Source organism: Balaenoptera acutorostrata, chromosome 19, assembly GCF_949987535.1.
Source record: "Balaenoptera acutorostrata chromosome 19, mBalAcu1.1, whole genome shotgun sequence".
NCBI lineage: Eukaryota > Metazoa > Chordata > Mammalia > Artiodactyla > Balaenopteridae > Balaenoptera > Balaenoptera acutorostrata.
In genome coordinates, this window is record NC_080082.1 from 54816789 (window position 1) to 54831443 (window position 14655).

The window sequence follows — 14655 nt, forward strand, 5'->3', positions numbered from 1 at the left end:
GAGGCCCAGAGAGGGGAAGGAGTTCCCCAAGGCCACACAGCTGCTAAGAGATAAGAGTGAGAATTGAGGGCTCAGGGCCTGTTGGACTGGCTTCACCGTGAAACCACCCTGTGTAACTCTGAGGGGGAAGGAGCTGGAAACTCCTACCCACTCTCATTTCATCCTCATTTCATGCCAGCCCAGGGTGGGTGGTCCCAAATGATGCCCGCTGGCAGCGAAGAGAGGATCCAGGGCTGGGGTACTGGCAGGAAACTGAGGCTCCCATGGCAGCCTATGGGCAACTGCTCCCTCTCCTGGGTGATGTAAGTCACTCCCTTAGGGTGGGGGCCACTGGGCTATTTCTGGAAGTTGGGATGAGGCCTGTCTCCTGGCAACATAGATGCAGCTGAGTTGGTGGTGGTGGTGGTGTGATGGAGAAAGAGGGCTGTCATCATTGGAGGCAGGAGGGAGGACCCTGACTAGTAGTCTCAGCACCTGATTCTAGCACCTTCAAAGCACCTCTAAACTGGGTCTATCGTGGACTCAAAAGCACTCAACTCCAGAACTGCTCTCCAGGTTATTCCACAGCCCAAGCAGACTTCCTGCCCCAAATTCTGGCTGAGTGGGATGTCACAGGTGGCATCTGGTCTTGAAAATTCCAGAGGCTCCTCTAATCTTTAATGACCCACCTAAATCTATTCACAGTTTCTGCAAGACCATACCCTTGCTCCCTTCCACATCCTCCGGGAACTCTGATAACCAAGTATAAAGCCCTTTATAGAGCTCAAGACACTTCATCAATTAATTCATCCCATGAGAGACCCTCTTCTTACCGATAATCTCCAGTACTCCCACAGTCCCCCAAAGGTCCTTCCTTATGCTTCTCAACCATCCCTCAGAGATCCCCTCAGTCACCAGTAGTTTCTCACAGTTTCCACAGACCTTTTACAGACACCCCAAGTCCTCTCTGACTTCACTGGTCTCCAGGAAGACCAGTTCACCTCTTCAAAGACTCCCCTGAGCACCTCCAGACACCCATAGGCCCCTTATAGCCACTTACAACCCGCTCTAGCACCCCTCAACAAACGTTCTCAGCTCGTACAGACACTCAGGTAAGATTCCCTCAGACTGACACCTTCAGACTCCGACGGACCCCAATCCCCTCTGGCGGTTGCCCACGCGCGGCCCACTGCGCGTGTCCCACGGGTTCTGGCCGTTAAGTAACCGCCGCTATTCCGCCCTGCTCTTCTGCCCTTGCAGATCTTGGTCCAGTTTAGGATTCCCTAGGCTTTGGGGCTTGACTCGGATTTTTGCTTGTGGACTCCGAGCCGCCGCCAGAGGGCAGCAGACACTGTTTGACTGAGAAACTACTACAATTCCCAGAAGCACCCGCTCTGGGCTGTGCGTGATACAGCCTCCTTCATTGAGAAGAGAGCGGAAGTGTGACTGCGCTTTGCCTTCTGGTTAATGCAGTTTGAAAAGGCTTTAGCGCTACCGTCTGTCCTACCCCAGGGGTCTGTGTCCGCTGGGAATTGCGGTCAGTTACAGACCGAGTGGACGAGACTTTCTTCAGGCTTCAGAAAGGACAGGACAATTAGTGTGATCACAGGATCTGATTAAAGTGAAGTCTAGAGACTCCATTTCCCATCATTCCACAAGGCAGGAGGGGCGGAGGGTGATTTCATTCTAGTTCCAAGTACTTCCGGGACACACACACACACACACACACACACACACACACACACACACACACACTCTCTCTCTCTCTCTCTCTCTCTCTCTCTCTCTCTCTCTCTCTCTCTCTCTCTCTCTCCTCTCTCTCTCTCTCTCTCTCTCTCTCTGTCTCTCTCACACACACGAACTCTGTTTCCCAGCGGGCTTTGGGGCTACTGTCCTTCCGGGTATGAATCGATAAGTGGGGCGATATAATGCGTGCACAAAACCCAAGGCTACTCCTAGCAGCCGGCTTCCTTCTTTTGGGCCTTTCAGGATCCTGTGATTTAGGAAGCGTGAGGATGCAAAAAGCTTAATGGGGGTTCAAGAAAAATTCTATTTTCATTTCTTTCAAACTTCGGCTTAGCCTGCTGGTGCAACCTACATTGCTAGAAAAAGCTAGACAGTATCCGAAGACTGTATTGTCCTGATAAACCACCAGAAACTTTGTTTCCTAAATCGTTTGCGGGGAGGGTTTTCCTTCCGGATTTGTGGAAACTTGGAACTTGGAGTGTTTGCACTCATTTTCCAGCAGCCCCTGATAGACTTCGGCTCTTTCTTGGGACCTGGCGGCGGGGGCAGGAGGCGTTGAAACTTTCTTCAGTCTCCCCTAGGCGACTACTGTCTTTCACCTGTCGCTCACGCTCTCCCGAAGGTACCTATTAGACTACACTTCCCGGCAAGCCTCTGCAGTCTCGCCTCACAATGGGTCGGAATCCGGTCTGGACTATTCCCCAGCATGCTTCAGGATCATGGTAGATCCCTCCCCTTCAGTCAGTGGGAAGACTGCCTTGAACTCCATTTCCCAGAAGACACAAGGGCTCGCTGTAGCAACTGCTCTGAAGCCTCGGCGTTGACTACATTTTCCAGTGGGGACTGCGGCCTAGCGAACGAGGGAGGAGGAATGCTATTCCATTTCCTAGCCTATCTCCGGAACTGCAGTATCCACTTGGGGTTTAGGGATCACATGGGACTCCATTTCCCGGCGTGCTTTGGGAGTAGCTGCACACCTGCAATGCGGTGAGGGCGTGGCGATGACTCCATTTCCCGGCTTGCCTCACGGCCCGATTGCGGCGGGTCCGCGGGTTCCGACTCAATTTCCCAGAGTGCACCTGGCGCTGGTCGGCATACAGCCAATATACTAAGTGAGCGACTGGACTCCGTTTCCCGGATTGCATCAGGTCTACACAGCTCATTGATGGAGTACTACATTTCTGAGCCACACCTAGGGACGCGCGGTTGCCGCAATGGAGTGAGTGTGCGACTCTGATCCTACTTCCGAAAGTGCTTCAGGGTCCGCTGTGGGCACAGTCGGCCAACTTATTGCCCAGGACTGTGTTTCCCGAGGTGCAGAGCGACCTATCATCCCCGCGGTCCACTCTGAGGTCTTTGCGGACTCCATTTCCCGGCGTGCCGCGCGGCTCTCTGTGAAGGCCGATAGCGGCGACGGCGGCGCGCAGGGTCGACGGACTGCATCTCCCGGCGTGCCCCGCGGCGGGCGCTGGGCCGGAGCCGGAGCCGGAGCCCGAGCGGCGCGGCCTGGAAGAGGCCGGAGCCCGGGGGAGGCGGCGGCAGCGGCAGCGGCGGGGGCAACCCGGGCAGCCCGAGCCCCGCGACCTGGGCCTGCGCTCGGCGCCATGAGCGGTGGCGCGCCTTCAGGGGGCGGCCCTGGGGGCTCGGGCCGGGCGCGGACCAGCTCATTCGCGGAGCCAGGCGGCGGCGGTGGCGGCGGCGGTGGCGGCCCCGGGGGTTCGGCTTCTGGCCCAGGCGGTAGTGGCGGCGGGAAGACGTCAGTCGGAGCCATGGGCGGGGGCGTGGGGGCCTCGAGCTCCGGGGGTGGCCCCAGCGGCAGCGGCGGAGGAGGCAGCGGCGGCCCCGGCGCGGGCACTAGCTTCCCGCCGCCCGGAGTGAAGCTGGGCCGTGAGTACTACCGTCGCCCGTGGCGGGTGGAGATTGGATTCCTGAAGTCACTTAGACGTCGATCAGGTTTTTCTTTATGCTTAGAGAGGAGCTCGAGGTCACTGTGCCTCCCCAAACTGGGATCTGAGCTCTTCCCCATACCAGAGAAAGGGATTTGGGGGGGTTACCATCACTTGGAGTTTAGAATTAGATTTAGTAATTCTCTAAGAGACAGGGGTCACAGGTTCCTGTTCTTCCAGTACCGAAGTCTTGGGTCCGAGAGCCTTCAAAACAGGGATCCGATGTTGCCATCCATTCGAGAACAGGATCAGGGGTCATTGTCGCTTGCAAATGGGGCTCAAGGGTTATTGTTTCCCAAGAGAACAAGAATAAGATCATCATCATCCAGAAGGAGGGATCAGAATGTGCTTCCCTTCAGAGCATGGGGATTTGGAGTGAATATCACTTAGAAGCAGGGATTTGCGTTTGCTGTGTCCCCAAAGAACAGGGCCAGGGCTTTCCAAACCTGGTACATAGTCACCTTCCGTTTTAAAAGAATAGGCCTACTATCATTACCTGTCTGTAATATGTAGAATTGTGCCCCCAATGGTAGAAATTAATGATTGCTGCTGCTTGAGGATAGATTGGAAGTCAGCATACTTTTCAGACCAAGTCCATAGTCAGTATTATTCAAAAAAGATGGGTCAGTGGGTCTCCTTTCACAGAAATGGAATGAGGGCAGGGGAGGGTCCCAGTTCCACCCCATAGAATAGAGATGTGAAGTTATACCTATTTCATTATTCTGAGGAATGATGTCACTGGCTCTGGAAAAATAGCTATGTAGGATCATCTCCCTCCAAAAGATGGTGTCACTGGCCCCTCAGAATGGATCTGATTCATCATTGATCCCTTTTCTTTGGGGAACCTTTCGTCAGTTACCCAAAGAAGAGGGATCACTATCCCCCAAGAATGCCGCCAAATTTTGTTGCCATTTACAGAATGGAATTGGGAATTATAGCTTTCCTTTAAAGCACTGAGGCTGGGATAGCTCCCTGATGATAGAGATCAGGTTCACCATTCTCACTATTAAGTGCTTGTTCATTAGGGACCAGTTACACACAGGATGGAGTCTGGGGCTCTGGACCTCACAGATGAGGTCAGGCCAGTGCTTTTTTCTAGCCCCAAAGTATTTGGGTAAGAGCTAATTGTCCCCCCAACGTGAGAGTTAGGGCACTAGCACTCATTACTGGAGGAGTCATTCATTTCTGTCACCAGAAACCAGTGGTGAAGTTACCAGTTCCACTTAGGGAGGACTTAAGAGATCACTATACCCTGAGCTGTGAGAAAGGTTAGTGCTTTTCTAAAGTAGAATTACCTCAGAGTTACTGCTCTCAAGCAGAAGAGGTTAGGTCAGGCTTTCCCCAGTGAGGAGGGACCAGAAGGCAGTTAGCTCATTGTGGATGGATTCAACATCTGGCAGTGTTGGTGCCTCCTCAAATCAGGAGGGACCAGTGATTTGCTGCTTACTAGAAGTGGAAATTAGGGGTCACCAACCCTTGAACAGCAAGAGGTTTTATGTGTCAGTATCCTCTCCTATGGGAGGAGTCAGGATTTGGGGTTCCATGAAGGGTAGAGGGGAAAGGGCACTGGGAGGCATCCAGTAGCCACCTTTGAAGATTGGGGAAGGGACAAAGAACCCCCCCAGTGAGCTTCCTGTAGTGACTCCCCTCCCTCTCACAGCCCCAGGATGGGGTGGTGGCCAGAGGGAAAAGGTCAGTAGATCTTGTGTTCCCTTTGCTCCCCAGGTGACAGTGGGAAGGTGACCACAGTGGTAGCCACTCTAGGCCAAGGCCCAGAGCGCTCCCAGGAGGTGGCTTACACAGACATCAAAGTGATTGGCAGTGGCTCATTTGGGGTCGTGTACCAGGCACGGCTGGCAGACACGAGGGAATTGGTGGCCATCAAGAAGGTTCTCCAGGACAAGAGGTTCAAGGTAGCTTGGGGGGAACGGGGACAAGGAGGTTTGACTGCACATGACTGGTGAGAGAACTCCAGCAAGAGTGCTGGGCTTGGGCTTCCACGGGGGATCTGAGCATGGGCCAGAGGAGAAGGGAGCAAGTTGTGTGGAAGATGGGAATGTGGATTCCAGGAGAGTCCAGAGCTGACTTTTATTGGGCTTTTGCTGTAAGTGCTTTATAGGTGAGTTTAACTTGTGGAAAGATTGTCTGAGAGTAGGTACTGTTGTTATTCCCATTCTAAGTAAGCGGAAACTGGAAACTGAGACTCAGATGAGAGAATTGCCCAAGGTCAAGACTAGAATCTGATTCCCAAGCCCTTCACCTTAACCACTAAGTTACACCCCTGCCCAGAGGAGAAAGGAAGCTGGTGGGGCTAATGAGTATATTTGCGAAGGTCAAGCTCTGCCCCAAGGGTTTGACAGGTGCAGGGAGACATCCTGCCTGTGCTGCACATGCCTTGGTTTGGGGCTCTGTCCCGTCTGAGGAAGGGACAGGGTCTGAGACCCTTTCCTCATTCATACAGAGGTGCCCTGTGAGCTAATAGAGGCCCTTTGGATCCTAGGCTACTCTGGATGTAGGAGAACTGAGCCTAGGCTGAAGGGAACCAGGTCAGAGCCTAGGTCCCGGGCAGTGAGGACTCTCAGGGGAGCTCCAGGGTGCTGCTCAGAATTTGATGATAGTTGAGTCCCAGGAGTGAGAGGGATCTGAGGATAGGGAGCTCTGAGGCCCTGAGGGGAACAGAGAATAGAGAAGAATGCTGAGACTGGGTCTCCTGGGAAGAGGTTGAGGCTGGATTCCCCTGGGAAGATGAGGATTGGAAGCCTGGAGTCTGGGACTCTGGAACCAAGCCGGGGTCCAAGGGCTCAGATGCCTCTAGTGAAAGCAGTGGGGAGGAGTGGGGACCAGGGTGAACTGGATGGCCACTTCCTGTCTGTCGTTGCTTGCGCCAGGCAGGGAGGTGGGCCTCATGTGGCCACGTCATCTGAGTTTTCAAGAGAAGCTGGAAAACTTAGATTATATGTGAAGGCATTTGATTTGTAAATCTCAGTAAAAAAAATCAAACATCTTTAAAAAGTAGGCTGCAGAAAGCACATAGAAGTGGTCTGAGTTTAGCCCACAGCTTGTGTGAGAGGGGAGTGGGCTGGGGGTGAGGAATTAGGGGCTGCGCCATGGGGCCTTGGAGCTGGGACACAGGGAGTAGCTGCTTGGCTCTGTTGGCAGGAGTGGGGGAGTAGAGCTGTGGTGAGGGGTGCTAGGGAGGGGAGGCAGGGAGAGCTGGTGGTTTTCTGAGGCTGCCTTCTTTTGACCCCAAGAACCGAGAGCTGCAGATTATGCGTAAGCTGGACCACTGCAATATCGTGAGGCTGAGATACTTTTTCTACTCCAGTGGGGAGAAGGTGAGACCTCAGTGTGTGGAGGAGTCCTCCACTTTGACTCCACCCGTTTGCCTGCCTGCCTTCCTCGTGACTGCTGGTCTCTTCCCCCGTTATTCCTCACAGACCCTCCCTCCCCCCCTTCCTTGCTCTTTTCTCACAATGCCCCACACCTCTCCTTTGCTCTCTGCAGAAAGACGAGCTTTATCTAAATCTGGTGCTGGAATATGTGCCCGAGACGGTGTACCGGGTGGCCCGCCATTTTACCAAGGCCAAGTTGACCATCCCTATCATCTATGTCAAGGTAGGCAGGGAGGCAGGCTGCTGGGGCCCAGGCCCACAAAGCCAGGAGCTCCGGACAGACACTCCTGCCTCTGTGGTTTCCCTCATCTCCAAGTTTCTCATTGGTCTCTGGAGGCCTCACGTTCCCTGCCCTTGTCCCTATACCCCAGAGATGGAGCGTGCCAAAGGCGGGGCAGCCCAACCCAAGGCCTGACTCAATCAGGGAGGCAGGCTGACCAGGCTGGGGAGGCCGCTTGGGTCCATACTGGGAGCCCACCAGTACCGGTTAGTGTTGGTGGAGTTAGCTCAGAATCGAGGTGGGGACCTAGAATGCAGAGGGGAGACGATGAGGTCAGAGTCCTGGCCTTTGGAGCCTTGGCAGAGGGGTGATGGGAAGGAGGCAGGGTTGCGGGAAGGTTAGTGTTCACAGAGCCAAGAACGCATGAGTCTTCATTCATCACCTGTGCAGGCTTATTCCCCAGTGCTTGGTGCTGTGCCCTGTGTGTTACTATCCGTAAGGAGGTGTTTGAACGAGTGGATGAGTGAATGGGCCTAGGGATGCTGTGGAGAACAAGGCTGGAGCAGCCAGCTGCATTGGGAGGCGGAGGCTGGGTGCGAGTTTGTTGGAGGTTGCATGGGGCCCCGTTTTTCCTCCCGCTGGCTTTAAGTACCCCAGGCCTAGGTGAGCCCTGGGGCTCTACCAGTGGTGGGAGCTGTGGGACCTCGCTTCCTGGGAGGCAGTGGTGTGGTTTGTTGAATGTGTCCTGTGGCTGCCTGTGTTCCGGGGCCAGCACTGAGCAGTTCTAGAGGCCCAGTTGATTGAGACCCAGGCCTTGCTCCTGAAGAGCTCTCAGTTTAACAGGGTAGACAGGTGTCATCACAGAGAACTATAAAACTACTAGCAACTGCCATACTGGAAGGAGCACAGGGGATTCTGGAAACAGGAGGTCCTGCCTGCTTTGGGAGTGAGAAGGATCAAGGAAGTCTTTTGGGAGGAGACCAGGCACAGGGCAAGAAAGTGGCATCTCTGGCCGAGGGCACTGGCAACAGAGGAGGAGGGGGCCCAGGAAGCATCCCTGAGCAGATATTATGTGCCAGGCACTGGTCTAGGCCCTGGGGGATGCAGCAGTGATGGAACCGCAAAGATCTCTGCTCTTTCGGCACTTACATCCTAGTCAGTAGGGAAGAGGGTGGCAGGAAAATCCAGCTGGAGAGGGGCTGGCTCGTGGGTGGTTTTGACTGGTGGGCAAAGGAGGCTGAGCCTTTCCTATAGCCAGTGGTTTTGGTGAGGCTCCCCAGCCTGCTTTAAAAGAAGGCCTTCCTGATGTATCTGTCTTATTCATCAGGCTTCTGCTGAAGTGTGTGCTTGAAGCAATGGTTTCCAAAGTATGGACCAGCACCAGCACTAGGGGGCTTGTTGCAAATGCCTCATCCTGAACTACTGAATCAGAAACTCTGAGCGTGGGGCCCAGCAGTCCGCAGTCCCTGTTTTAACAAGGCCGCCAAGTGATTCTGGTGCTCACTAAAGTTCGAGAACCAAGGGGCAGCGAACTGTTTTCAAGTCAGGGAGAGTGGGTGGAAGGGCTCTTCAGGCCAAGATGGTGGAGCAGGGGTGTGCTCTGCGGGGAGAGCTGGGCTGCAGTTCTGCTGTCCCCTGCCTGCCCCAGGTGTACATGTACCAGCTCTTCCGGAGCTTGGCCTACATCCACTCCCAGGGTGTGTGTCACCGCGACATCAAGCCCCAGAACCTGCTGGTGGACCCCGACACTGCTGTCCTCAAGCTCTGCGATTTTGGCAGGTGGGCCTGACCCGGGGTGTGCTGGGTGGCTGAAGGGGCGAGGAGGGATCCCGAGCCTTGGCTTGTGTTGACTCCTGCCTACCCATATCTTCCCACAGTGCAAAGCAGCTGGTCCGAGGAGAGCCCAATGTCTCCTACATCTGTTCTCGCTACTACCGGGCCCCAGAGCTGATCTTCGGAGCCACTGATTACACCTCATCCATCGGTCAGATTTGAGGGAGGGTGGGGGTGGGAATAGCAGTCATGGCAGTTTTTGAGTTCTTCCTGTGTGTCTGCCAGGCTCGGTGATAAAAGCTTAACATCTGTTCTTTTAGCCAGTCCTCAAATTTAGGAAGGTGATGCTGTCATATGTGCATTTTACAGTTGAGCAGTCTGAAGCTTAGCGTGGTGAGGCCACCTGCCCGCAGTCACACTGCTGGGACTGGGCAGGGCTGGGCTTTGAAAGCTGACCTGACTCCAGAGTCCATACCAGCTCTGGAACCTCCCAGTCAGTCCTCTCTTCTCAGGCAGGGGGAGGGGCTGGCGGTGACCTTGGGGGAATCGGGAGGTAAGGCTTTGCCATCATGAGGGTGTGACCTGCTCACAGGGCCTCCATGTCCTTCCCTGTTGCTGGGGATGACAGCGCCAACTTCCAGGCATTAGGAGAGGGTGTGAAAGTGTTTGGAAGAGAACAGTCATCAGCAGTGTGAGGAAACTTCATGGTCCCTAGATGTGAACTTGTGCTGTGGCGGTCAAGGTTCAGACCAGGGAGGGGTGACTACCGGCCTATAGCTATTCCCAAGGGCAGGATAGAGGCCAGAAGTGAGTAAGGCAGCCCACTTAATGCTTTACCTTCCTGAGGCCCAAAGAACACAGGTACCTGTTCTTGGCCTGTTGATCTGTCCTCTGAAGCTAGAGGCAGAGAAAAGGCTTATTGGGGTCACAAAGTGGAGAGAGGCAATGGAAACATCTAGGTTGGAGAGTACAGTGCAGTCAGGTAGACTTGGAGGTTCAGAGTCAGGCTCCTATGTTCCTAAGCTGTGTGTGACCTTGAGCAAGGCACTTCCTCTCTGAGCCGAGAAAATGGGGCTCCCTGGCATCTCTCAGGATGACCATGAGGATAGGAATGTATGCCAGGGGATGGGCATGGTAGTTCTGACCCTGCCCCATTCCTCTTCAGATGTGTGGTCAGCTGGCTGCGTACTGGCCGAGCTCCTCCTGGGCCAGCCCATCTTCCCTGGGGACAGTGGGGTAGACCAGCTGGTGGAGATCATCAAGGTGAGGGCAGGGCCAGGGTGGGCAGGGATTGGGCTAAGCGCTAAGGGCCTTGGCTCAGACCCCTCCCTTTCCCTACAGGTGCTGGGAACACCAACCCGGGAACAGATTCGAGAGATGAACCCCAACTACACGGAGTTCAAGTTCCCCCAGATTAAAGCTCACCCCTGGACAAAGGTGGGGCAGGGCTAGGGGCTCAGGCAGCATGGCTGAGGTCCCCATTGGAGGCCAACCGGTCTGGGGACCTGGCTAGAGTCATGGCTCAGTGGTGGGTCAGTAACTTTCATCACATTTCAAAGTTTATGGAATCTCCCATACTCTAAAAGTTGAGGACCCACAGTAAATGCAAGAGTCCTGTTTTTCTGGTGGGGAAACACGCTCACAGCAGGGCCCATACAGTCATGGGACCTGAGCGGGTTGTTCATCTGATACAAACTGACCTCCCCTCAGAGGCCGGGCCTCAGTTGCCTCATGTGGAAAGTGGGCTTGTGGGAGGTGGGCAGGAGTATACCAGGGCCCAGGGCGTCTCACCCTTGTCACCTCTGCCCCCTCCACCCCCCAAGGTGTTCAAATCCCGAACGCCACCTGAGGCCATCGCGCTCTGCTCTAGCCTGCTGGAGTACACACCGTCCTCGAGGCTCTCCCCGCTGGAAGCCTGTGCCCACAGCTTCTTTGATGAACTGCGATGTCCTGGAACCCAGCTCCCCAACAACCGCCCGCTTCCCCCCCTCTTCAATTTCAGTCCTGGCGGTGAGGGCACAGCCTGGGATCTGGGTTGTTGGAGGGGCAGCCAAAGATTGTGAAGAGCCTGGTGTTGAAGACAGGAGTGGGGAGCTGAGGGTGGGCTGCAAGGCAGTCCTGGGGCTCAGGAAATGCCCCTGATTCCGGGAGACCCAAACCGACTTCATCTGCACTCTGCAATCTCCTGTGTTAGGCTCTTGCCAGTTTTTCATTTAAAGTGTTCAGTGGCTATGTGTGTCCCCAGGCAACTGGCCTTGCCCAGAGCTGGGTCCCTATTTGGTGCCCCTTTCTAACCCCGACTGGGTCTCCAGGTGCCCTGTCCCCTGACTAGGCATGTCCATTCCTGTCTCTAGAACTCACCATCCAACCATCTCTCAACGCCATTCTCATCCCTCCTCACTTGAGGTCCCCGGCGGGCACTGCCTCCCTCACCCCATCCTCACAAGGTAAGTTGGGGGCCATCTTCTGAGCATTAAAGCTGCATTTCTCAGCCCGGGGTGGGGACGGGTCTGTTCTCTGTTCTCACAACCCCTGCGTTTCCTGCAAAATTGTTGACATTCTGACAGAAAGCATATTTTACATGTGAATGGCCACCTTTGTGAGGCATTATTGCCTGTATTTGTGTTTAAATGCAAACTGGAAAACCAAAGACATAAGTTTAGCCTGCACAAACAAACAAAAAGTTAAATTTGTTGCTCACATTAAAAAACTGGGGCCATTTTATGTACAAATCCAGATTTCCTGTTTCTCTTGGGGAAGAAAATAAGACTGGGCAGCAGTCTCTGCTCAGGGCAGTATTACCAGCTGGAGCTGAGTTCCAGCTGCCCCCTGTTCTGTGGGGCCTGGCTTTCTGGTGAGTCACTCAATGACCAACCTGGCCCTTTGGCATTTGAGTTTGCAACCCTAGACCTAAAGTGACAGCTTTCCATTTCTAATGTAGCATCTCACACCAGCTTCCTGCTCTTGGGGGTGGGGGTGGGGGGCTAAAAGGCAAAGGCTAACTGTCTGCTCCTTCCTTCCCCCTCAGCTTTAAGTGAGGCTCAGACCGGCCCGGACTGGCAGTCGACCGATGCCACAGCTCCCCTCACTAACTCTTCCTGAGGGCGCCACCAACTGCCCTTCCATCTGGGAGCCCCTGGTGGGGCTGGGAAGGGGGGCCATAGCCTGTCAAGCTCCTGCCCTGACCGGGCCCCTAGACTAGAGGGCAGAGGTAAATGAGTCCCTATCCCCACCTCCAGTCCCTCCCTCACCAGCCTCACCCCTGTGGTGGGCTTTTTAAGAGGATTTTAACTGGTTGTGGGGAGGGAAGAGAAGGAAGGACCGGGGATTGGGGGGAGGGGGCGGGCGGCATGAGGACCTCCTACCCCCTCAGCTCCCTCCCCTCCCCCCAGGTCTCCACCTCCTCCAACCCCCCTCCCCTCCTGTATCCCTTGTAAATAGAACCAGACCAGCCCTTCTCCTCCTCTTCCCTTCCCTGGCCCCCGGGTGTAAATAGATTGTTATAATTTTTTTCTTAAAGAAAATGTCGATTCGCACCATCCAACCTGGCCCTTTCCCCTCCAACAGCTGTGTCCCCCCCTCCTGTTCTCTGCCCCTAAGGCCTCCTCCCTCCTCTCCCCATCCTGGAGGGCAGGGGCAGTGGGGGAGCTCCTGATGTCTTAGTTTTCACAGTAAGGTTTGCCTGTGTACAGACCTCCGTTCAATAAATTATTGGCATGAAAACCTGCTTGCTGTCTGGACACCTGTTTTCAGAGGTGAGGGAGGTGCCTGGGGGGCTGTCCTGGGACAGGAGTGGGCTGCATCTCAGGCAGGGGAACGGTGGGATGAACCCAGGCTGGCCCTGGCTCAGGCGCTCAAGCTTCCCGTGCTCCAGCCCTCCTCTGCACATGTGATGAGCTAGCTCTGGCTTATCCGCTGCAGCGCAAATCATCTGCTTGCACTGAGGGAGGGAAGCACTGTCATTCCCAGGTGACTGGTGAGAGAACTGGCCATCAGATAGGTCAAGGCCACAGTACAGGTGGCAAAGTCAAGGTTTGAACAGAGGGCTCCCTATCTCATAGCCTGAGCTACCTGCTACTTCAGGGGGACACAGGATGATGGGGGGGGGTCACTCAGGCCAAGACAACCTTGGTATAGACTCTTAGTGGGCATGGATGGGGGCAGAGGAGCTGCCCAAACCCTAGCAGTTCCCCAAGCCTTCATTTCCGCCTTAAACAGGGCCCCACCTGGCCCACCTCTTTAGGGATGCTGGGAAGTGACAACCCTGGGAAGGCTGTCGCAGAGAGTGTGGCTTTTTCCCTTGGTTTGAAAACATGCTGGGGCCAGGTGGTGGGGCCATGGGCAGAGGAAAATGGCATCTCCTCCACATGGTGCCAATGGTAGGCGAGGGCAGGAGGCCCTAGAAGTAAAAGGGAGCCTGGACAGGAGCAACTGACATGTCCTCCGCCGGACTCCATTTGTGAAGAAAAAGGGAGAAGAGTTTTGAACATATCCCAGAGGGTGTTCAGGGACTGTTCCTGTAGCATCTGGGCTCCGCTGTCTGCTTAGGCGAGCCCCAGGGGCATCTGTATACTGCCCAGAGCAATCCCTGGCCCTCCCTGCTCAACACCATCCAGATGTCACCTTGTTTGTAGGATGAACACATAGAGCAAGTGGACTGGGTAAGGGAAGGAGGGCTGGTCTGGACAAGGGGCTAACCTCGGGCTCCTGGGGACCCCTTCCGGCTGCTCACACCCAGTGGGCTATGAGGTCACTGAGGGTGTCCTACACCCTCCTCCCACCCCCATGGCCTCTGCCCAGGTCTGGCCCCATCCTCTACTTCCTGGACCATCTCCAGTTTCCCCTGCCCCACCCTGATGCCCAGGGAGCCCTAACCCCACCTATGACCCTCACCCCATCCCATCCCCCACAGTGCCGCAACTTCTTAGCCTGGCTTTCAAGGCCTTCCCAGGTCTAGGCTTCCCTCCTTCCCTGCCTTGTCGCCCCTCCTCTGCCCAGCCTCCCTCCCAGACAGCTCAGCCGCAGCCATGTCCTGCTGCACCTGTCTGAATACCCTGGTCTGCAGAGGCCTGAGACAAGCCTTCCCAATGGACCTGCCATAAATCATCTACTTTCATTTGGAGAGGGAAGGATTGTCAGCCCAGGTAACCTTTGAAAAGGTTGGGGATTCCTTCCTGTTCCCAAGACTTTTTATCTTTTGAGGCCCCTTAAACTCCAATTGCTCTGTGACAATGGCTCACTTTTCCTCCAGTTACCATGACTCCTCCTCTGAGCCCCCGCCCCTGCAGCTGTTTCAGGTCACAATCAGTCCACAGCTGTATCAGTTACAGATATGGGGTAAAAGGTCTTGGCCAATGCCTCTGCCCAGCTATGAGATCTTGGGCGAGTCCCTGTCCCTGTTTTCTCACTTGGGATAAAACTGAGATCACCTCACAGGCCTGCTGAGATCATTATACGTGTATAGTGCTAACCGCAGTGCCTGCCATGGCCGGGCAGTCAAATGTTTGCTGTTATTGGTCGTCCGTCAATAACTGGACAACCTCCAAGTATACCAAGAACTCACCCTCCTTGCGGTGCTGCCTGCCTGGAATATTTTCTT

At 54.9% G+C, this 14655-nt stretch overlaps 1 protein-coding gene across 1 annotated transcript; it reads left to right on the forward strand.

The window, feature by feature from the left end:
- The first annotated feature begins 2780 nt into the window (after positions 1 to 2780).
- On the forward strand, positions 2781 to 12783 carry GSK3A (glycogen synthase kinase 3 alpha). Its single transcript, XM_057534384.1, has 11 exons — positions 2781 to 3612; positions 5397 to 5584; positions 6923 to 7006; positions 7176 to 7286; positions 8932 to 9062; positions 9161 to 9267; positions 10222 to 10319; positions 10398 to 10493; positions 10880 to 11066; positions 11411 to 11503; positions 12085 to 12783. The coding sequence occupies exons 1-11, from the start codon at positions 3330 to 3332 to the stop codon at positions 12156 to 12158; spliced, it is 1452 nt and encodes a 483-aa protein (XP_057390367.1). The 5' UTR covers positions 2781 to 3329; the 3' UTR covers positions 12159 to 12783.
- Positions 12784 to 14655: the final 1872 nt, after the last annotated feature.

Excerpts from the sequence above, each read along its gene's own strand:
- GSK3A (XM_057534384.1), top strand. The coding sequence starts at position 3,330 with ATGAGCGGTGGCGCGCCTTCAGGGGGCGGCCCTGGGGGCTCGGGCCGG. Across the intron at positions 5,585-6,922 it reads TCCAGGACAAGAGGTTCAAG|AACCGAGAGCTGCAGATTAT; the intron begins GTAGCTTGGGGG and ends TTTGACCCCAAG. Across the intron at positions 10,320-10,397 it reads AGCTGGTGGAGATCATCAAG|GTGCTGGGAACACCAACCCG; the intron begins GTGAGGGCAGGG and ends CTTTCCCTACAG.